The sequence below is a fragment of the Schizosaccharomyces pombe genome (genome assembly GCF_000002945.2).
Source record: "Schizosaccharomyces pombe strain 972h- genome assembly, chromosome: III".
NCBI lineage: Eukaryota > Fungi > Ascomycota > Schizosaccharomycetes > Schizosaccharomycetales > Schizosaccharomycetaceae > Schizosaccharomyces > Schizosaccharomyces pombe.
Window position 1 is genome coordinate 1,813,667 of NC_003421.2, and position 20,579 is coordinate 1,834,245.

General features: G+C 36.9%; 8 protein-coding genes and 11 long non-coding RNA genes across 19 annotated transcripts; 7 read left to right on the top strand and 12 right to left on the bottom strand.

The window, feature by feature from the left end:
• The first annotated feature begins 39 nt into the window (after window positions 1-39).
• On the top strand, window positions 40-345 carry SPOM_SPNCRNA.7507. Its single transcript, NR_196843.1, has one exon. It is a non-coding gene; the product is annotated as a non-coding RNA (long non-coding RNA).
• Window positions 346-414: 69 nt separating this feature from the next.
• Window positions 415-2,359, bottom strand: ear1 (SPRY domain membrane protein, specificity factor required for ubiquitination Ear1). Its single transcript, NM_001023329.3, has one exon. The coding sequence runs from the start codon at window positions 1,815-1,817 to the stop codon at window positions 669-671; it is 1,149 nt and encodes a 382-aa protein (NP_588338.1). The 5' UTR covers window positions 1,818-2,359; the 3' UTR covers window positions 415-668.
• Window positions 2,360-2,399: 40 nt separating this feature from the next.
• SPOM_SPNCRNA.7508 lies at window positions 2,400-2,986 on the bottom strand. Its single transcript, NR_196844.1, has one exon. It is a non-coding gene; the product is annotated as a non-coding RNA (long non-coding RNA).
• On the top strand, window positions 2,419-4,737 carry dsc5 (UBA/UAS domain-containing protein). The gene is made up of 2 exons (NM_001023330.3): window positions 2,419-2,543; window positions 2,731-4,737. Exons 1-2 carry the CDS (start codon window positions 2,436-2,438, stop codon window positions 3,904-3,906), a joined length of 1,284 nt encoding a protein of 427 aa, NP_588339.1. The 5' UTR covers window positions 2,419-2,435; the 3' UTR covers window positions 3,907-4,737.
• Window positions 4,458-5,085, bottom strand: SPOM_SPNCRNA.7509. The gene has a single exon (NR_196845.1). It is a non-coding gene; the product is annotated as a non-coding RNA (long non-coding RNA).
• lsm7 (U6 snRNP-associated protein Lsm7) lies at window positions 4,700-5,258 on the top strand. The gene is made up of 2 exons (NM_001023331.3): window positions 4,700-4,807; window positions 4,862-5,258. The coding sequence occupies exons 1-2, from the start codon at window positions 4,758-4,760 to the stop codon at window positions 5,151-5,153; spliced, it is 342 nt and encodes a 113-aa protein (NP_588340.1). The 5' UTR covers window positions 4,700-4,757; the 3' UTR covers window positions 5,154-5,258.
• A 22-nt stretch (window positions 5,259-5,280) lies between these two features.
• nup60 (nucleoporin Nup60) lies at window positions 5,281-7,773 on the bottom strand. Its single transcript, NM_001023332.3, has one exon. The coding sequence runs from the start codon at window positions 7,659-7,661 to the stop codon at window positions 5,451-5,453; it is 2,211 nt and encodes a 736-aa protein (NP_588341.1). The 5' UTR covers window positions 7,662-7,773; the 3' UTR covers window positions 5,281-5,450.
• Window positions 5,463-8,080, top strand: SPOM_SPNCRNA.7510. Its single transcript, NR_196846.1, has one exon. It is a non-coding gene; the product is annotated as a non-coding RNA (long non-coding RNA).
• A 481-nt stretch (window positions 8,081-8,561) lies between these two features.
• Window positions 8,562-8,864, bottom strand: SPOM_SPNCRNA.7511. Its single transcript, NR_196847.1, has one exon. It is a non-coding gene; the product is annotated as a non-coding RNA (long non-coding RNA).
• A 673-nt stretch (window positions 8,865-9,537) lies between these two features.
• Window positions 9,538-10,492, bottom strand: SPOM_SPNCRNA.7512. The gene has a single exon (NR_196848.1). It is a non-coding gene; the product is annotated as a non-coding RNA (long non-coding RNA).
• On the top strand, window positions 9,655-15,445 carry trs130 (TRAPP complex subunit Trs130). Its single transcript, NM_001023333.3, has 5 exons — window positions 9,655-9,735; window positions 9,785-10,011; window positions 10,100-11,770; window positions 11,815-12,240; window positions 12,283-15,445. Exons 1-5 carry the CDS (start codon window positions 9,708-9,710, stop codon window positions 13,381-13,383), a joined length of 3,453 nt encoding a protein of 1,150 aa, NP_588342.1. The 5' UTR covers window positions 9,655-9,707; the 3' UTR covers window positions 13,384-15,445.
• Window positions 10,873-11,725, bottom strand: SPOM_SPNCRNA.7513. The gene has a single exon (NR_196849.1). It is a non-coding gene; the product is annotated as a non-coding RNA (long non-coding RNA).
• On the bottom strand, window positions 11,905-12,216 carry SPOM_SPNCRNA.7514. Its single transcript, NR_196850.1, has one exon. It is a non-coding gene; the product is annotated as a non-coding RNA (long non-coding RNA).
• Window positions 12,265-12,805, bottom strand: SPOM_SPNCRNA.7515. Its single transcript, NR_196851.1, has one exon. It is a non-coding gene; the product is annotated as a non-coding RNA (long non-coding RNA).
• Window positions 13,239-13,700, bottom strand: rps2802 (40S ribosomal protein eS28). Its single transcript, NM_001023334.3, has 2 exons — window positions 13,627-13,700; window positions 13,239-13,576 (listed from the first exon to the last, which is right to left on the bottom strand). Exons 1-2 carry the CDS (start codon window positions 13,692-13,694, stop codon window positions 13,438-13,440), a joined length of 207 nt encoding a protein of 68 aa, NP_588343.1. The 5' UTR covers window positions 13,695-13,700; the 3' UTR covers window positions 13,239-13,437.
• Window positions 13,786-18,040, bottom strand: msh6 (DNA mismatch repair protein). Its single transcript, NM_001023335.3, has 2 exons — window positions 17,422-18,040; window positions 13,786-17,306 (listed from the first exon to the last, which is right to left on the bottom strand). Exons 1-2 carry the CDS (start codon window positions 18,013-18,015, stop codon window positions 14,136-14,138), a joined length of 3,765 nt encoding a protein of 1,254 aa, NP_588344.1. The 5' UTR covers window positions 18,016-18,040; the 3' UTR covers window positions 13,786-14,135.
• Window positions 16,301-18,121, top strand: SPOM_SPNCRNA.7516. Its single transcript, NR_196852.1, has one exon. It is a non-coding gene; the product is annotated as a non-coding RNA (long non-coding RNA).
• On the bottom strand, window positions 18,097-19,130 carry SPOM_SPNCRNA.1233. Its single transcript, NR_150096.1, has one exon. It is a non-coding gene; the product is annotated as a non-coding RNA (long non-coding RNA).
• On the top strand, window positions 18,317-20,503 carry spp27 (RNA polymerase I upstream activation factor complex subunit Spp27; the record flags this gene model as incomplete). Its single annotated transcript, NM_001023336.3, has 4 exons — window positions 18,317-18,509; window positions 18,582-18,793; window positions 18,927-19,076; window positions 19,248-20,503. 4 exons carry the CDS (start codon window positions 18,317-18,319, stop codon window positions 19,392-19,394), a joined length of 702 nt encoding a protein of 233 aa, NP_588345.1. The 3' UTR covers window positions 19,395-20,503.
• Window positions 20,504-20,579: the final 76 nt, after the last annotated feature.

Here is a 20,579-nt window from a genome sequence, read left to right on the forward strand (position 1 = left end):
CATATTGGAAACTTGCTATAAAAGTTTGAAATAGAAACAATTCTCAGAATATTACTTGAATACGTTCTCTGTTTTACTCCCTTTTTTTTTTACTCACAAAGAATGTCACACTGCAGTATCGAATTGCTTTATTTGTTCCTTTGGAATAAAAAGGTAGATTTCCTTTTATTACAGCAAAAGATAACAAGACTAATAATTAAGCGGCTTTGTTTTTACCAGGAATTGCATTTTATGACACTACGCAAAATTAGAAATGTAAAAAAGCGCTTTCGAAAATTTCCTTTTACACTTTCATTATCAGGATTGACAACCCTATGAATTCCTCCGTTAAAACTTCTCACCAGCGGAATTCGATGAAGGTTGATGTTAACAGTATAGACTCAATAGCAACATTATACGAAAAATCATAATAAATTGTGAATAACCTTTTATTAATTGAGCGAATAAACATAGAGTAAATTTAATTAAGATTAATAATTATAACTAATTTTGAAGAAATTATTATAAAGAAAATAAATACATTGAACATCAACACATCCCCTTCAATTCATATACAAAGTGCATTTCTCGATTTTAGGACTAACTTGAAACACAACGCACAAACATTTCCACAACTTGATCTTTGGTTTTGGCGTGAAGGTTGTTAGTGCTAAGCTATACATTACTCCTTATACTTCATCGGTAGCAGGCATGGAGTGCATTTGATAAGCTTGATTGTTGGATGATGATGGACTGAAAACATTACCAGCCGCATCATACGAGGTACCATCAAAATTTATTGGAGGTGACCTATTTTTCGATTTGTCGGGTCTATTTGTATCGCCCTGCGTTGTTGTACCCGCTGAAGACTCACTAGCTGCATCCCAACTAATAGTTGGCTGCGATGTAGAATACGACGGAGGAGGAGCCAAGCTTCCAACCGCAGGAGCGAGTCTCCATTTCTTGATGTTTGCTTCAATAAATACATATCCTGCTTGTCCAAGATTGACATGTAAGGTACAAGGTCCAATTGCACCAACCGTAGGATACAAATTTCGATATGTACACGGCAGTTCTGCACACCGACGACCGTTACGTGTAAAGAAGATCCGATTGCACTTCGGTTTGTAACCAACACCAATTACATCTCCCTGCTGGTAGAAAGAGGAGTACGGTTTTCCCGTAAATGGTGAATTACTGCGGCGTGTTCCATCCGACACATAAGCAGTAGACCAAAAATTCCAACCAGGCAATCGAAACGGCGGATATGGCTTGGTAGCCAGACCGATGGAAACCAAGGTATCAATAGGTACGTCTAAAAGTTTTACTTCAAAATAGTATACTTCATTGATCCTCTGCAAAGGCAAATTGGTTTGCATGCAACATTCTTCGTTGCCCAAAAAAGACAATTCAGTTTTATTTTTAACATAGCAATTATATTCCTGATTTGGGATAAAGTGCCATGCTAATACGCCCTTCTCTTGAACTTGTAGGAAGTCAAGCAGCTTTGCATCCGTGTTGACGTTAGATTTCATGGAATTCAACTCAAACTCACGAGCTTGTAAATACCGTTCTTTCCCCATATCATCCAATAAACTAAATCCTTCTTCATCAATATGTTCATTCTCTAACGCTTCGTCGTCCAACTCACCAGGATTGGTGTTTTTCAGCAAGATCCGTCCATGTCGTGTGTATCGCAGTAATAAGATGACTGACAAAAGACAGATTAAAAGAACAATGACAGCGGCTAATGCAATAAATATGAAAAGGATTGCTAAATTAGGATGGGTGTTTGAAGATTCCTGTAATCTCAACTGGCGAATCTGATCGGGATGCATGACTCAAAGACGCAAAAAATAATTTTTTATATAAGATTTGAAAAAGGAAAATCTGCGAGTGTATATTTAATAGAGAAATAAATAACTGAGAGTAAAATCCTAGCTATAAGAGGATATAGTATAGGGTTAAGAGAAAAAGGATTTTTCTCTCAGATATGCAGTTTATTAAGCACGAGATACAATATTTAAATCTAACGTAGATGCAAGTATCTCAAATATTGCACTAATATGGTTTTTGCGAATGCTCAAGGATTGGGCGAAATGGTATACTTGTTTCAAGTTTACAGGAGAAAATACAAACTCCTTTAAATAAATAAGATATAATTCTTAAGATAAAAAAGAATTTATTCCTGAAGGAGCCACAATGGCCTGTTGTAAGGTAAAATCGAAAATCAGCGGCAATTTACCAGATAATACTGCTCCGTCACAATTATGCTTATAAGTTTTCTGTTTTTACAACCATAGATTGGAATTAACCAAATTTTTATTCGAAAATTTACTTTGATTCGTTCAATGTTTGCTTCCGGATTTCAGATGGTAATGGGAAAAGGAAGGTTACGAAGCACCACGTAAAGGCCACATGGATACTACTCCGTCCATTAACCAACAACACCTACCATGTCAGGGTCTCGAAAACAAGAAGCAATAGACGAATTAAGGAACTCTCTTGATGTTCCTGCTGATACTGCTCAATCTGTTTTGGAATCATTTAATTGGGACGTTCAGGTATGTGACACGGCAAGCATTCATTTTCAGTATTCGATAGTGATCAATTGCTTTGATTGAAAAATTCCAAGAAAGTTGTTATTTGCAACTGAACATTCATGGAATCCTCTGGTTGTCGTTTATTTTTCTAATCGAATTTTCGGTGAATGTTGGGACTGAGCCATTTTGCTAACTGTTTTATGATTAGGAAGCGATCGAGAGTTTAACTGGAGAATCGTCAAGAGTCGATAGAAATTCAAAGCTTGGATTAAGTTTCGGCGTCTTTCAATCTGTTTTTTCTTTGCTATTCAGTGGGTTGCACAAACTATGGATGATTTTGTCAAGGGTTCCTCTGATTTCAACATTTATCCCCATTTTTGGTACTACTAAGCGTGTCCTTTCTCCTGCAGACACTGCGAACAAGCTGGTTCAGAATTTAGAAGAGCAATACGGTACTGAGCATATTGATTTTTTTACTGATGGCGGCTACATGGAAGCGTTGACACGTATTAAGCGTAATTATGGAGTCGCATTGCTTTTCTTTACTAGCTCAAAGAATGATGACTCTGAGACGTTTTCCAGGAGTGTTCTTATGAACCAAGAGCTAAAGGAATTTTTAAATCGTCGAAACATTCTTTGCTGGACTGGTGATGTTTGTGAGGATGAGGCTTTCCGAGGTTCTCGTCAATTCCACTGCACTAAATTTCCCTCCGCAGTCCTTGTTATGTATTCACCTCAGCTATCTGAGCTTGTAGTTGCCGCCCAACTCCATGGATGTCTTGATAGTTCCAGCATCATTACCAATCTAACTAATGCTTTGGCTAAACATCTTCCTTCTCTTGAGCGTTTCCGTTCGGAGAGAGAAGCACGAGAAGCTGCTCGCGAGTTACGACGTCAACAAGACAATGCCTATCAAGCGTCCCTTGCCCGCGATCGCGAGCGTCAAGCTTTCGCGAGAGCAGAAGAAGAGCGTCTTGCAAAGGAGAAAGAAGAAAGAGAAATCGTTCAGAAAAAGAAAAAACAATATCGTGCTTGGCTTGCTTCTAATCTTCCACCGGAGCCATCATCTGAAGATGAACCTGCTCGTCTTTCGATCCGTTTTCCCGACGGATCTCGGGCTGTTCGAAGGTTTAAGAAGGATGATACTGTTGAATCCGTTTACAACTATGTGGATTATATGCTTTTTGAAAAAGAGGAGCCTGAAGAATTCGGTCGCGCTACTTCATCTTCTAATCCGGTCACTCCACCAAGTGACTATAAGCATGATTTTCATTTTCAACTATATTCTTCTTTGCCCAGAGCTTTGCTGAAACCATCAGTGGCTATTTCTACTAACAAAGCCATCTTTCCAAATGGCACTGTGGTGGTGGAGCTGGATGATTGAAATTAACAAAATTGTTTGTCTTTTTAAATCATAATGACAATTTACGACTATCGACGTTTCGAATCCGTTTTTAAATACATTTCTAAGATTTGATGTATGATGAATTTATTTTCTCTTTTCTATTTCTACTACTGAATTAATTGTTGTTTATGGCATGAATGTCTACTGGACGCATTGACTTTTTATTTTGAGCAAACTTTCAATGCACCCTTTAATCTGAGTACATAGTCGATTTCCACTAGATTTTCTGTTCTTTGCCAAAAACCTTTTCTATGCATGTCATCTTCATCTCTGTTTTCTACGATTTTCTTTGCAATGGAGGACAAAGGCTAGTAATTTAGGCTTTGTAGCATAAAAGTTTTGCCAGCTTTCGTCTGTGATGAGTGAGGTATGTATTATGAACATAAATTTGTTTAAAATATAAATCTTTCTTTATTGCAATTCGAAAAAGTCTAGTGGCTTTGTTTCTAAACAGCTTAAATTTTACCTTTAAACTTTCATTAATGTTAAATTTTTATATAATTAATATACAAATTAGTGCATTAGATTCACTTTATGTCAAGCATTATGACCCCAAGCATGGAATTTCTCAACGTTTCTAACAAAATTGGAAAAGTAAAGCGGTGAAATTATTTCCTTTCAGACTGAGCAAGTTTATTTTACATTCCTTTCTGTAGCGTGTTTTATATTCCATTTACTGCTATGTCTTAAGTCATTCAAATTGAACCATATAAGGATACGTTCGATCACGTTACAATCATCGTAAAAAGGAGAATCGTCAAGTTGAACCTGTACTTTATTCTTTTCTGGGCAATAGCTGATAATTTACCTGGTTATTCTAGATACAAAGAATGTCCAGTCTTCAAAAACGCCCTGGCCCAGGTAACTCTAGTCAACCGACGTAAGTCTAGCAGGAACGAGCAGCATCATGAGTTTTGCTAACTTTCTTAAATAGTGAAAGACCAAGAAAAGAATCTATCCTTGATCTTTCTAGATATCAAGATCAACGAATTCAAGCCACGTTTACGGGGGGCCGACAAATTACCGGTATTCTAAAAGGATTCGATCAGTTGATGAACCTTGTACTTGACGATGTAGAGGAACAGCTTCGCAATCCTGAGGATGGTAAACTTACTGGAGCTATTAGAAAGTTAGGTCTTGTAGTCGTTCGTGGAACAACTTTAGTTTTGATTGCTCCCATGGATGGTTCTGAGGAGATACCGAATCCATTCGTCCAAGCTGAATAAAAAGCCACAAGCCCTTCATTTGATGTTTGACTATTGTTAATAAAATACTACAAGTTAATTATTATACCGCATGTGCATGTTTTGCTTTGAAGGTTCAAAGACCCAATTCGGAAAAGTGTAAAAGCAATATGTGTTTAAAAGAATAAATTCGATTATTAAGATGATTTTCTCTACGCATATGTTTAAATTATTTAATCCATGTTTATTCCCAGTTAGCTTGTTATCACATTGCTATATAATTTATCTAGTCTAAATAGATATATGCCATTGAATAAAAGTATATTAATGCCAAAAAGTTTAGTTCTTTTCTTCCTTCAAAACTGAAAATGAGAATTTAGGTAATTCCTGGGTGCTTTCCATTGTAGAGAGATTCTCCCCATTCTCTTTTGGCAAAACCGTGAACGAAAACTTGGGAAAAGGTTCCTCTTCTAGGGAACCTTGTTTGTCAGTTTTTTCGAGCGTCATAGTGGCATCTTGCTTATGTTCATTCGTGCCCTCAGCAGAGGGTTTCTCGACTTCAACTAGCGAAGTCGATTCCGATACTGAGATAGGGCTTTTCTCAGCTTGCTCAAAACTCCGTTGATCAATAGCAACGTTCGTCATCTGAACTTCTGGTTCAATTTTAGCAGCAGGTAATTCCGGTTTCTGTGTAGTAAAAGATGCACTAAACAGAGAGCGTTGTTGAGGTTTCTCCTCTTGACCAGCAGGTTTATTGAATGACCCGAATGAAAATCCAGTATTGGGCTGAGATATCATTGTCGAAGACGAAGCTTGATTTGAAGAAGACACCTCACTGTTTTTCTCATCGGTCACGGCTTCAAATCTAAAGACGGGCTTCTCAGAAGTTGAAGCTTTGACTTCGGTTGCATTTTTTTGCAAATCTTCGCCTTCATTGGCAACTTCCACTTCAGCAGAAATCCCTGAGCCCTCTTCTTCTAAATCAACGTCTATAGTCTCATTGGGCGATCTGGCCGGTTTTTCTTTATTAATGATGGAAAAACTAGTTGCCGAAGGAGTTGTAGTAGGTGCATTGAAACTAAACGTTGAAGATACAGCTGGAGAAGGCTTGGTGGAAGCAGCCGAAGGAGCATTAAAGCTAAATATTGAAGAAACAGGTGGAGAAGGTTTATCAGTAGTGGCTGAAGGAGCCTTAAAAGAAAAAACAGGAGTTTTATTTTCTGGTTCGGAAAGCGCAGTCTTCTCTGACAGTGAAGTTTGTTCCCCTTCTTTCTGCTTCGCAAACGACCCATGAGTGGAAGCCTTTTCCAAAAATTCAGGCATAAGGCTAGGTTTGTATGTTTGCACATTAGACGACTTTTCAAGTGTTTCAAAAGCCGATGGCTCTTTTTTTTCGGGCTCGCTTTTTTCGGAAGATGGCCGAATTTGATCATGGCGTCGACGAGAGGTGGTAATTCCAGGTCGTGCATAAGGACTGATATAAGATGCTTTGGAAGGTGCGCTTTGTGGAGATCCCGCCTTGGCAGTAATAGAAGGGGTGTTTTTTTCTTTGCTATCGAGTATACTCAACAAACTGGCAGCAGCACGACTGGGTGTTTTCTCTGGATGATTCGCAGTGGTAGATTGGTGCAATGGAGATGAAGTAGGAACGTTAGTAAATGATGTATCATTAAAGCTAACATTTGCGGATTCGTAACGGGCCTTCTTTGGTTGAAAGCTCAATGAAGGTGCAATGGAGTTACTTAAAGAGATAGGGGTAGTCGAATGTCTCTTATGGCGTAAACGACGATTATAAGGAGTGGACAAAGTAGGTCCATAATAGCTGAGTCGCTGAGCAGGTAGAAGAGAATTAGGAGAAATTGTCGATAGCTGGTCTTGCTCACGAAGAGGAGAGAAGGTAGAACGGAAAGCAGACCACTGTTTAGCAGAATTAGGGGTATTGCCGGGTGTCAACGATGAAGTACGAGCGCGTGGTTCACTCGAAACGCCAGACTCACGCTTCGAAATTGCAGCAGCCCTTGGAGTTTGGAAACGATTTAATGAAGCAGCTGGAGAGATTACAGAAGAACTGGGAGAGGCACTTTTGTTCAAAATACTAATGATGCCCTCCTTTTCAATCTCATTAAGTGGTGTCTTTCCCTTCTTGGAGAAAAAATTGGCTAACATTTGATTAGGAGATTGCTCAACAATGGAAGGAGTAGCTTGAGCAGAAGTGTCACGGTGCTCTTGCTCGTATTTCTCGGTTACAGGTGTATTTATTAACATAGATACGTCTTCCGTCGTAGTTGAGACATTTTGAAGATATTCCTCATCTGTCTTGGAATCAAAAGAGTCTTCGTGTTTGTTCACGACAGGTGAACTAAATATCGAGATTGCCTTTTTCCAAGACGAAGGAGTCAGCCACTCTTTGGCACGCTGGAAAATCGATTTTGAGGGTGTTTGAGGGCCATTACTATGATTTCCGTCTTTAGAAGCTGCAATACGATCGTAAGGTGTGCGATTTCGCGCGGCTTTACCCTTATGTAAAGTTCGAATAGGACCAGAAGACATATTAAGAATGAATTAAAACAAAACTTATTGTATTCCTATTTTAGAGGAGCAAAATGCTCGTTTGTTGGGTATTTTGAAGCCAAAGGTCGCTTTCGGTCGTCAAGTGAAGATTAGTTCTTTGGAATGGCAATATGGAATGAAAAGTCGAAGGCAATAACGAAAGTTTGATAAAGTTTTTAATCCTCGGATAGTGATATTCATATAGTTCGTTATCCGGTGACAATGGAGAAAATGTACGAAAACACAAAATGAGCGTATTATTGCTTAAAAAAAAAACAGTTTATTAATGAGAAAGTTAAATTATTATTATTCTAGATGTATATATATTAACTTTTGAAACACGGTTTTACGCTTTGTTTGCCAAATGAAATAATCGAGTGTTTCAATCAAACGACTTAAATTCTTGGAAAAGGTAACTTTGATTTACGATAACAAATATATTTAAAAATTTTTAATATTGAACAATTTACTTTTTCGTTTACTCTATTTTGCCGTAAGCCAAAGGGTTTATAGATACATTTCACTCCCCATCAATGATTTATATAACGAAGCAACAAAAGCTTTACAAGTAAAATACAAATTCCAAAAAAAAAAAAAAAAAAAAAAGGAGTAATGTAAATATTCTATCATGGCAGTAGTTTCATTGCATTAAAAAAAAACGCTTTTGCAAAATATGAACACTGTAAAATGAAATAATCAATCATAAACTTGAAGATGAATTTTTAAAAAAAAATCAAAATTATAAAAAAAAGTTAAAAAAAATAGCTAAAGACACTACAGATCTTACAATCTTTGTGCGTCTATTTTATATACTATCAAAATAACAAAATATTAATAAACTCAAATATAATTTGCCGCATATTCATAACAGGCGATGTAGTACAATAAAACAGTTCGAAAATATTGAGAAGATTTTTTTTTATAATCAATTCATGAAAATGCCAAAGCTTCAAATATCAACTCAAAGAATGGTTATTATGCTGTCAACATCGACTTTCTCCGAGTCTATAAACGAAGCGAACGAGTTACAATTTATCTTCGTAATTGAAGATTAAATTATGTATTAATTCTGTAGAAGTTCAGATTCCATAACCTTAATCTCAGGTAGAAGTCGTACTTTTACTTGTATGTGCACGAATTGGAACAACATTAACAGTCTTCATTTTTTCGCATATTGCTCTACACTATTAAAACCGTCTTAAAATTGAAGACGATGTTAGAAAAATTATTTAGCCATCATTAGGAAATAATTAAATTAAAACATTTGAGGACTCATAGTTTCTTGACTTTATGATGAATTTGCAATTTATTTAATTAAGGACACTTAAATTTACAAGCTGAGTATTTATAAAACAATATTATAAAGAGTCATAAAAAGAAGAGTGATTATATAAATCAATAACTGAGACAAGAACAAACATTCGCAGGAAACATTTACTACAATATTATTATTTAGCTTGGAGCACTTGTCATGATGATATAGCGTATCTTTAGAAACTTGTACGAACTGCACAAACCTGGTTTTTCATGTATGCTGTAATACATCGTTGAAGTCCGTAAATTGCTTTAAACCATGCTGCGGCGAATAACATTATATACAATATAACCGTATACAAGTATAAGAGTTAACTAATGATTATATATATTTTGTTACAAAGTTATGCATTGCATAATATTATAATTAAATATGGAATAGTTACAACTAAACGAACGAAACATGACTTCGAAATTTACTACAGCTGCACTTAATTTAATAAAAGATTTTTTTTAATTTTGGAACGATAATTTTATATTTGCTGCGGAAATTGCGAATTATAGAAAACATAAATAGTAGAGATAATTAACGTATTGTAACGAAACAAGAGATTGCTGACATGTTAAATATACATAACAAGCCATAAAGATTCCATAAGCCAATTAACGCGATTTGCGGTCACAACACTAAGCATAGCTCACCATTCGTTTATATGACTCAATTGTCAACAAAACTCTTAAGATAATCATTGTAAAGAATTTAGGACTTTACAATTCCGGCTTTTCTTACTAATGAGTAAAAAGAAGCCTATAGTTCAATGTAAGTGAAATATTCTCTTTTAATTGTGAGCTAATGAAGTGCTGTTTAGATTATGATCCTTTTGACTTATGGCCCTCAATAGCTACGGACATTGAGAGTAAGATTCCCCTTCGCAATTTGCAATGGGTTGAATCATATCAGTATAAGAAGCACACTATTACAAGCTTAGATCTTGAATTTTTGCCTTGGTTAGAGGAATTTTCGTCTCAAGACACCTCAAAGGATCCTACGTTACTGAATATTCCTTTAGTAAACATGCTTTTTCTTCCAGAGCAGGTAAGTACAGTAAGGAAAGTTGACCTTGTAACCTACCATCAGCTTCCATAGTTATTCTGATTGACACGCACTAACATTGTAAAAAAAGGACGGTGAAATATACAAAACACAGCATAAGCCATTGGCTACAAAATGGTTCCAAAAAGTTTCGAAAAACGAAAATCAATCTTGGATGATTGTACTTGTTGCTGAAGCTCAGCAAGCAAAACGCTCCAACAGTTTGCGTCGCACTCATTCTCGATCTAGTTCTTATTTCGCTGTAAAATCGACCATTGATAGGGTTCGCGGAGATTTTAATACTGGAAATATTAATCATTGCGTACGACTAGACTATGTTCGATTTGGGACCCCCGATGCTGAAGGTTGGAACGAGTTCCTCAAATGTCTTGAGTGGGCCGTCCTCAGTTCATTGGATAGCAGATTTTTACAGCTTTCTGAACAAATAAGGTCGATAAAGTTGTTTGATAGCTCTATATTCTCTGATTACCTATTGTTTTTTCTTCAAAAGGAAAGGCTGGCCGCTAGCTTTTTTGACCTTGTGTTATATCGGGAATCACTAGAACAATGCGAAGACATGTTTTCAACGCTTTCTAAAATAATAAGTGCCATAGATGGAAAAAAAGAGAACATTTCCAAATACTTGGGAGAGGGTTCAGATGCTCAGCCAGACCTTAAGGATTTCAATTCTTCCTTTCTCATATTAGGATCACGATACAATACCCTCCACAATCTTTTAGCAGATGGCGATTTTACATTATTTCATTTCACTTTATTTCTTTTGTCAAAAATAATCTTACTGAATCTAAAAATATCCGACTACGAGAAAGCATTTTCAACCCTTCAACAGGCCTTACTATTTTTAACCTCGTCCTTCTTTAATGAATTCGTCCAAAATAATTTGGAAATAATCGCTGCATTTAATTATGATTGTTATACTCTTCTGTTTAAGAAAATTACTGAAGCTATCCACAACAATGATACCCCAATCCCATTGTGTTGTGCAAAAATTTTACTGTACGCTCGTCGCCAGTTAACAAGGATGGCAAGATGGAACAACCTGATTGATGATTCTTCGCCTCTCCTTTGGCGTGAGCCTAGTTTTCCATTGATTGAGCATCACGACAATAGCTTATTAGACAATCGCTTTCAAAAGCTTTCGGAGACTATCTCTTCGACCAGTTCGTTTCTATCAGAGTATTACAGGCTATCTTCTGAGGCTTTAAGTATTTTTAAAGCTTATAAGAATCGCTATTCTTTCGTTAATACAGCTTGCGATACTGGATTGGCACAATACCTACTAGAAGACTATGAAAACGCTTATGCTTCGTTAAAAAATGTGGACGTTCAAACTGCATGGTCAAATGATCCTTTGGAAGAAAAATGGTCCAAATTTTACGTAGACTTACTTGAAAAACTTGAAAAGTTTGACGAAGCTTTGGAATTTGCTTCAGCTATTTCTAAAGGGAAGGTATCAATATATAACAAAAACAAGATATTGGAGCTTTCGAAAAAGACAGCTAAATCAAAGGTTTGGAATCTGGATGATTTTTTTACAATAGAAATACCACATATGATGGCCGTGGTGCCCCACGATGATGGAATTAACTTGAGCTTTATGTGCGAGTCAAAAGTTTTTGACCTCGAAAGCGTTGATTCAGTTACATGTAATTATGTTCTTTCTTCGAGTAAGAATCCAATGAATCTACTATTTACGCTGCATAATAGTATAACGGACGGAAAACTTAACGTGCACTGTAATGTAAGTGATCCCACCTTTTATATGTTTATTAACAATGGAAATAGGATATTATTCCTGGAAGATATCATTTGAAGACAATAGTTTTTAAACTCAAAGACAGTGTGCTATCATTTCAAAAAGATTGCTTGCATTCTAACAAACAAATTGAAGTATTGAATCCTACCAAGCATAGTAACCATCTGTATATACTTCAATCAAAAATTTCGCAGCAGTTTCAGAATGATGGAATATTTGCTTGTATACCTATTATGTTTGGTGAACGATTTTACAAAGCAAGTTGCTCAGAGATAAAACTATCTTATATAGAGAATAGCGGTTTTACAAATTTGGAAAAGTCTTTCCTTAGTGAAGAATCGCATTGTGGCCTTGAATCAAAAACTGATTCCTTGGTGATAAAAAACATCCAAAAAGTTCCAGGAGTAGCCAAGTTGTATATACCCCTAACAAATACACCAGTTGAAGGAAATGAAGTATGTAAAAAAAAATATTTCACTATTGCTAACCTTATTTAGTTTCTTATTAACTTGAGCTACATCTTAGAGTCTGGGCAGACAGTTCGATTTGGTAAAGTATTACATATTGAAAATGCTGGGATTGTTGAAGCAAATTGCGAAAAAACAAATAATATGAGGGATCCCCTTACGAGTACAATATTTTTACATATCCAACCAAAGGAGCCCATCATTTTCTGTTCATGGAATTGCATGCGCAAAACCAAGCAAGGTACATATGATAATGTTTTTGATATACCTTACAACATTCCTGTCTTATCCCCTATGGATTGCTTTACGAGCTGCCATTTTGATTCGGATATGTCAATAGATTTGAAGTTTTCCATGAATTGTCTACGTCTTGCAGATGTCGTATTTATGAAATTATGTGTAAACATATGGGAACGGTTCGATTTCATTGACATCGAACATATCATGCCGTTATTAGACCACGCTTGTCAACAGATTTCTTTATCAAACATTACCCAAGGTACGGTAGTACTGCCTGAAGAGATTCGGAAACTTAATGGCAAGAAAATTTTAAACTCATTTTTTGATAATGAGGAGCTTCGGAATGAATTTAGTGAATTTATTCAGCATTTAGAGAGCGAAGTATCCTTTAATAGTCTCAGATCGTTCGTTCAAGAGTTTGAAAAGAAGGAACGATTAAAAAACTTACCCTTCTATTTTTCATTGCATCAAACAATTGGACCTTTACCCTTCAAAGATGAAATGCAAAGTACCACTATCGAGTATATATGGAAGATTCCCCAGAAGGTTTTGTTGAATAAACCTACCGAAATTACACTCACATTCCTTAGATCTTTGACACATTCAAAGAAAGAGAAACAGGGACAGTCCTTCGAGATATTTTACAATTTTCCAGCTTATACTACAACAATCTTGTTTGCTGGACCTACTCAACGAAAGATTGTATGGGAAAAAAATCAAACTACAGCACAGGAACAAGTTACGGCGGTGTTTCTTACGGCTGGGAGAGTAATGCTACCAGAAGTAGTTGTTCATTCAAAAGACGATGATATTTCCATATTGAAGAATACAAAGTACACTCTAGTCGGGCGTCCTTTGAACGATCAACCGGATCTAGATTATGCACCTTAATATGAATTTAGTACGGTAATAGAAAAACAGGTATTTTTCCTTTCGAGATTTTTTCTAGCGCAAGCGCCTGGCTTCACGCTCAGATTCTAACAAGACGAGAATATCATCTTCACGAACAGGACCCTTGACGTTACGAATAATGGAACGGGATGTGTCATCCATGAATTCGACACGGACTTGAGTAACACCACCACTGTATCAATATTAGTTTTTAATTCGAATATCTATCACTTTGTTACATACCGAGATCCAGTACGTCCGAGAACTTTGATGACTTTAGCCAACTTAACTGGGACCTTTGAAGAATCCATGTTGTTAGACCAAGAAGTCTTTCAAAATGAAGTTTTGTTGTGTTCAAAAATGACAGTCACGATATATTTTAGCACCTTGCTTCGTAATGCACTATCTATAGTATTTTGCCATTTCTCTCAAATAACGATGTGTCTAATCATTAATAACCTACGTTGTCGTTGTTGTTCGTTAAATCTATCTGTTATGAGAATGCCTCAGTTACGAAGTGTAATATATAGAAGTTTGCTGGTTAATTAGCTCTCCGGTCCTTCCTACATTTATGTTAATTTCAATTATTGTGTGAACATTTATATTTTAGTTGTTCAGTAGAAAAAAAAAATTGATTAATGTGAACATGCAAATAACGTAAGTAAATGGTAAATAAAAGCAAGCTTCCGCTTGCCAGCAAACGAAAGATATTGCTTTGAATAGTCATAAAACTGATAGAGTGTTGACAGTTATTATTCAAACGAATCAAGTATGAGAGGTATATTCACTGCTGTCAAAGGTTCAATTGACTTTGATATGCGCAACACTTGAAGGAAATCACTCATTAAAGCAATGTCATCGCTTGCGTTAATGAAGCTGGCAGACGCTTGCTCAAGTTCCGAGGCCTTCTCTTCGGCCGCATCAATTACCTTCTCAGGTAAGCCGGCCATACTAGCAACATTCATACCGTAAGACTTAGGGCAAATACCATCTTCCAGCTTATACAAAAACGTTACACGTCTGATTTTTTCATCAACAGCTGCAGCCATCTGCATCAATCGTACTTGTCGATGATGCATAAAATCAACGCAAAGACTTTGATAATGTGTAGAAAAAAATCCCAAACACCCAATATTAGAAACCAAATGATGAAGTACAGCGTAAGCTATCGCGTGACCATCATAAGTACTAGTTCCACGACCTAGTTCATCTAAAATTACCAAACTTTTAGGTCCACATTCGTCCAAAATTTTCTTTGTCTCCGAAAGTTCAACCATAAAAGTACTTCGTGCCGACATTATATCATCATTGGCACCTAATCTAGTGTAAATGCTGGTCATAGGTGTTATACTAGCACGTTTAGCCGGAACCCAGCACCCTAGTTGAGCCATTATAACAGCAATACAGACTTGACGCAATAATGTGGACTTTCCAGCCATGTTTGGACCGGTCAAAACAATCATGTTTGGGGATTCACCTCCTAAAACGACATCATTAGGAACGAAAGTTGAAGCCGCACTTGCGTTTATACAAGGATGTCTCAACTCCTCAAAATACAAGTGTCCGTCCTTCTGTTCAATAATTTCCGGTCTACAATATGGCTCACCCAACGCTGCGGCTGCTTGACTAAGGCTGAAAAAGCAATCAATAGATGCAGTATATTTAATTAAAGCCAACCATTGCTCATAATTAGAATCGAATCGAATATAAAATTTCTCCTGCATTCGCGACATAATTGCTAAATGAAGCTCTTCCGCCTCTAGTAATTTCTTTATTTTCTTTCGTAGTTCATCATTATAGTATCGATTGGTTTTTTTGGTACCTGACATTTTGCACCAATTAACCGGTACTTTAACATCGCTTGGGACTTCGACCTGATAAACCTCTTTACCAATATTTTTAAAATTAAGAGACGAGCACCTTAGCTGCTTCTTGTATTGCTCTAAAAGCGCATACAATTCGTTTTTAAGTTCGGACTGGTATTTTTGAGAAGTATCATATTCGGCTTCAAAGCCAATCTCTGGTTCGAAAACACCTTCTTCTGAAGCCTTTTGCCAATTGAAAGCTCGGGTCCATGCTTCTAATTCCTCTTTCATGTTAGGTGCACTTTGAATTATCTCTCCTAGTAAAGTTCCTTCAGCGACTTCCATGAATTCCTCGCGAAGCTGATCAAATGCACTATTTATTCGTTGGAATCCTTCTAATACTCGAACAAAATCTGCGGGTTTACTTCTTCCGGCATGCACCCGTGATATCAACCGTTCCAAGTCAGGAAGTTTATGTAGAAACCCCCAAATGGTATCTCGAATAACAGGGTTGTCGGCTATTAACTCAACAACATCAAGTCGTGCATTTATTGCAGTACCGGACCTTAGAGGATGACAAAGCCATGTATGAAATAAACGTTTACCAAAAGGGGTGACACATCTGCAGAGCAAATGAAACAAAGTGCCTTCCGATCCACCATCAAAAGAGTTAGAGAATATTTCTAAATTTTTTAAAGTCTGCCCATTCATAAGTAGGGAAGTTGACTGCTGAGAAGCGTCATATTCGTCAAAATTACCCATGGAACACATGTCCTTATCCAACTTTAATTGTCGTAAATACCAAAATAAAGCACCAAATGCACTGATGGCTAGAGGCTTTTCACTAAGATACGACTTTAGTATCTTTGGAGCACCTTCTAAACCATTTTTGAAATAGTCTCCTGCTATAATTTCTCTCTCGACTCGTTCGTTATCCCAAAATTCCGTATACGGCTTGATAAAATTCCAGATTGAAGATGAAGACACACAGTATTTTATCGCTCTAATCGATTTTTGAGAAATTTTTGATTTCTCAAGGATGAGTTCCTTAGGGCGAACTTGCGTTAATAAAGTGTCAAGCTTAGTTCTGTGGATATCATCAGTGAATTCACACATATGAAAACCACCAGTCGAGGTATCAATGAAGCAGATACCAAAAGAAGGCTCTTCGTTGTCAGATTGAAGACTTTCTTTAATAGCCATACAATATGTTGACAAGTCAGAAGTCAGCATTGCCTCGTCAACAAGGGTCCCGCTCGTTAAGACTTGGGTAAGGCCTCGCTGAACTACTTTTTCTTCCTTCTGAGTTCGTTGACGATCTTTTATTTCTTTACCTAAAGCGGTTTCCAATTGGTCGACTCGAGCTATACGATACCCCTTTGCAATGAATTGAGATGCCCAGTAATCAAAACTTGCTTCAGGAATTCCAACCATCTTCATATTAACTCTATCAGTTAACTTTAAGGAAAATACCTGATGTCCGATAGCGGCATCATTCTCATATAACTCATAAAATTTTCCCTTCTGAAAAAAAACAACTGTATCCATAAGGTCCTTTTTAATTTTCCAAAATTGTTTCTCAAATGGCTTGAAAGTTGCCCAAGCTGAAGGTGGGATATACAATGTGCGCGGATCATAATTAGGATCACCCACTCGATTTTGATCAGCATCTCGAACATCTAGCAACCACTCGTAACGTTCGTTGTTTTCTTTTTTAAATGCCTCCATTCTTTGCCTTCTTTTTTCTTCTCTGTTCAGGACACCGTTTTTATTCGATTTTGTGGGAGATGCAGAACCCGAGACCGAAGGGCTTGGACTGGCAATTTGAGAGCCTAGCCGATAACTTTCATACAAAGAATTGGAACTCTCCTTTCGAGATTCCTTTTTGGGAATTGGAGCAGCCACAGAAACGGAATGATCTGAATATCCATCAACATCCTCATCCATAGATTCGACTTCATCAATAGGCAAGGATGCCTCAGATGAGGCTTCCGAAATATGATCGGGCTCAACGTAGTCATCCGATTCGTCATCAGAAACGATTCTTTTATGACGAGATCCTTTGGTAGGTGCATCGTCGAAGTCTTCGTCTTCATCACTTTCAGCGTAGGAAACAGGCTAGCATATTGTTAGTCATAATTAATTAAAACAAAAATCTGGTTAATATAGGGGTAAAGTGCGTATTTCCCCTTTTATTCTTCTAAAGTAATATGTATCACTCAATTACCCATACCTTCCTTGAACGCCGAGAAGCTATAAAAGGCTTGTCGACTTCAGATAATTCCGAATTTTCCAGCTTCGACGAGACAGGATGACGAAATTGATCTTCAGCTTGAAATATTGATGTATCCAAACTTTTAAAACTTTTCTTTTTCGTCGGAGAATCGATTTCTTCTTCAGAGTCGGGCTCTTGCTTCACAGACGTGCGAAGCAATTTACCTGGTGACTCCTCGCCCAAAGAATCATGAGGGCGTTTAGGAGATGATCGGTGTAGGCTGCTAGAAAGCGGTGAGGAAAATGGATCACTTGATGGAGGAGGAAGCATAGATGAACTGGAATCTATCTCGGTATTCGCATGATGAGAAGGACTCGTTGGCAATTCGCGTTCCGGAGACGAAGAGTTTTTGTTCACATTGGAGCTGTTGTCAACATCAGCAGGCGTATCATGATTAGAGTCGTGATTCGAACTACTAGATAATGTAGAATCCGACTTCTCTTGTTTCACATTCGGGATTTTGGAGAAAAACCCAAAGAGGGTTTTCTGCTTTGTTTTAGCTGATGAATCTTTTGTTTTCTCCCTTTGCTTGCCAACGTTCCCAACGCTCATACTGGAACAAGTGTTGGTTTTGGCTAAGTTCAGTTATTTACAAAAAGCAGCATTCTAATAGTAAACAAAGCTAACATGAGAGCACAAAATAACATATATAATTTCCATTATTTTTAGTTTTACAAGAAATTAAATTGAAGCTTTATGTATTTACATCTGTAAAAATAGCGTGTTTTTCAAAATCGCATTTAGCTACACCAGCGCTCTTTCCTTCTTTACCGTAATCTATATCCACTACCACCGTCTCACTACACCATACTTTGACCAACACAGTAAGGTGGTAGTATAAAGAACTAGAACGATGGAAGAGTACGAAACAGACATTAAGCAAATTCTCGGTACAGTTGATCGCCAAACTGTATCTGCGAAGCAAGTTCGTCAACTTTTAGAAGAAAGAAGAAAGGTAGATTTGAGTGCGCATAAAAAAGACTTGAATGCGCTGATTTTGAAATGCTTTGATGAAACCGCCGCACCTTCAGAGAAGGAGAGTTTAGGTAAGATGAGAATATTGCTGGAAGAAATTTGCAAATAATAATGCAAGAAATAATAATTAACCAAACTTGTAGAAAAACAAGCACCCGCTCGCAAAACCAAGGGTAAGAGAGCGACGGAAAATGGCACTGAAGAAGGCAAGAAACCAGCAAAGAGAACCCGAAAACGCAAGGAAGATGGAGAAGAGGGTGGAAAACGCAAGAGGAACCAAGATCCTGCCAACAATCCTCTGAATAAGCCTATGAAGTTGTCCCCTAAGTTGGCCGAATTTTTGGGTCTTGAACAGGTAAGGCGGTGTTGTAGTGTGGAAGCCGTGCCTACTCGTTCCATTCAAAATCTTGTTGTTTTGAAAAAAGAGGCAGGCTTACATACTAAATGTTTATTTGCACGCTTTCTCTGCTGATTGCTAACTAACGTAGTTATCTCGTCCCCAAACTGTGAAGAAGTTATGGGAGTATATAAAAGCACATGACTTACAAGATCCCAACGACAAGCGAACAATTCTTTGTGATGACAAATTGAAAAGCGTTTTCGAAGTCGACACTTTGCATATGTTTACCATGAACAAGGTAAGTTAATCATGGATGGGTTCACAATTGTTTTAAGGAGGTTTGTCAACAAACTTTTACTTTGTCGATTGTAACTTTCCTTGTCTACTTTTTTCATTTGGTTACTTGTGGAAAACATTCCGCATTGCTCTTTGTTACCTGCTGCCGAAGCTAAGCTAACTTAATTAATAGTACTTAACAAATCTCATGACGAAGATTCCTGATGATCAATTGCCCAAACCTCAGCCTAAAAATGAAGAACCAGCGGCTCCGAACGATCTTCCCAAGCAGGAGGAAAAAGAGTTGGTCGAGCCTCCTACCGCCGAATCCACCGCTTGAGCCTTTGTGTTTGCTGCATGACCATATAAAACAGCCAAAACTTTTTTTCATATAATATCTTGCAATAATCCCTTTTTTTTTTGTCTCCAAAAATCATTCAAGTTTTTTGCTTTCATTGCATGCAATAAATGTTTATTTCGTTCAATACTCGCTTGCTTACCTGTTTTTCCTCAACAGATTTTGCCTATGTCCATGTCATATCCGTGCTTTAATACTAGAGGCTATGTATGTCTAGAGAGTCTCCACGCATAATCAGATATCGTATTTTGCATTACAACTTTCTGATCTTAAATGCAGTGTGAAAACAAAAGTTCAGGTTGCTGACTTTAGACCTTGGGTTGCTACAAGAGGTAATTTACGTTAGACTGACTGTGATTTTACGAATATTTCTTATCACCTATTCCTTATGGATATCTTTGTGCTTTTTTTTATAAATTCATATAGCATATTGATTTTCTTTTCTAAATGAACTGTTGTGCATGATGGAGATTTTCATGTATTGTATTAACACTTTCTTCACCGCACCTTTAATTATTTTACCGCTGCTTTGCTCTATAATATCATTGAAATAAAAAATGATTCACTTCAGCCCATTGTCGGGGAATTTTGTTTACGAAACCACCGTCGCTTGGAGCTGTCGAAGCCATATCATCAATAATAAATTTTATTTACTACCCTTGCGTATTACAAACCCATAATATGATGTTTGCTTTACAGTTTTGGATGATCTAAGATATGGCTTGGTTGTATGACTAGTACTCGTCTTGTGTCTATAGTGTATATATTAAATTATACGCAAATGGATGTTTTCTGGATATATGCTTTTAAGTCTCAAATAATGTACTGTCTTTTTAATTTGTTTATTATTTTATTTTGGGATTTTCTTTGGGGTTGCAAACCTGTCATCCGTTTGTTAGAGTATGTTTACATAAACATTTTTGTGTGCTTGTGGGTCGTTTTTTTTTTGGAAGATTGCTGCTTATAACCGTCAAAAGACTTATAAATTGATTAGACTGAGTGGAAAGTGTTCTTCTCTTTTATATTAGTCCTTAATGAATATACTTATTATTGATTGAATCATTTCATGGTGTTTACGACTTCTAAAGATCCAATCACACTTTAGATGAAGCCACATTTAACAGTTGTAACAATTGCATTTATTTGTAGACAGGACAACGCTTGCTT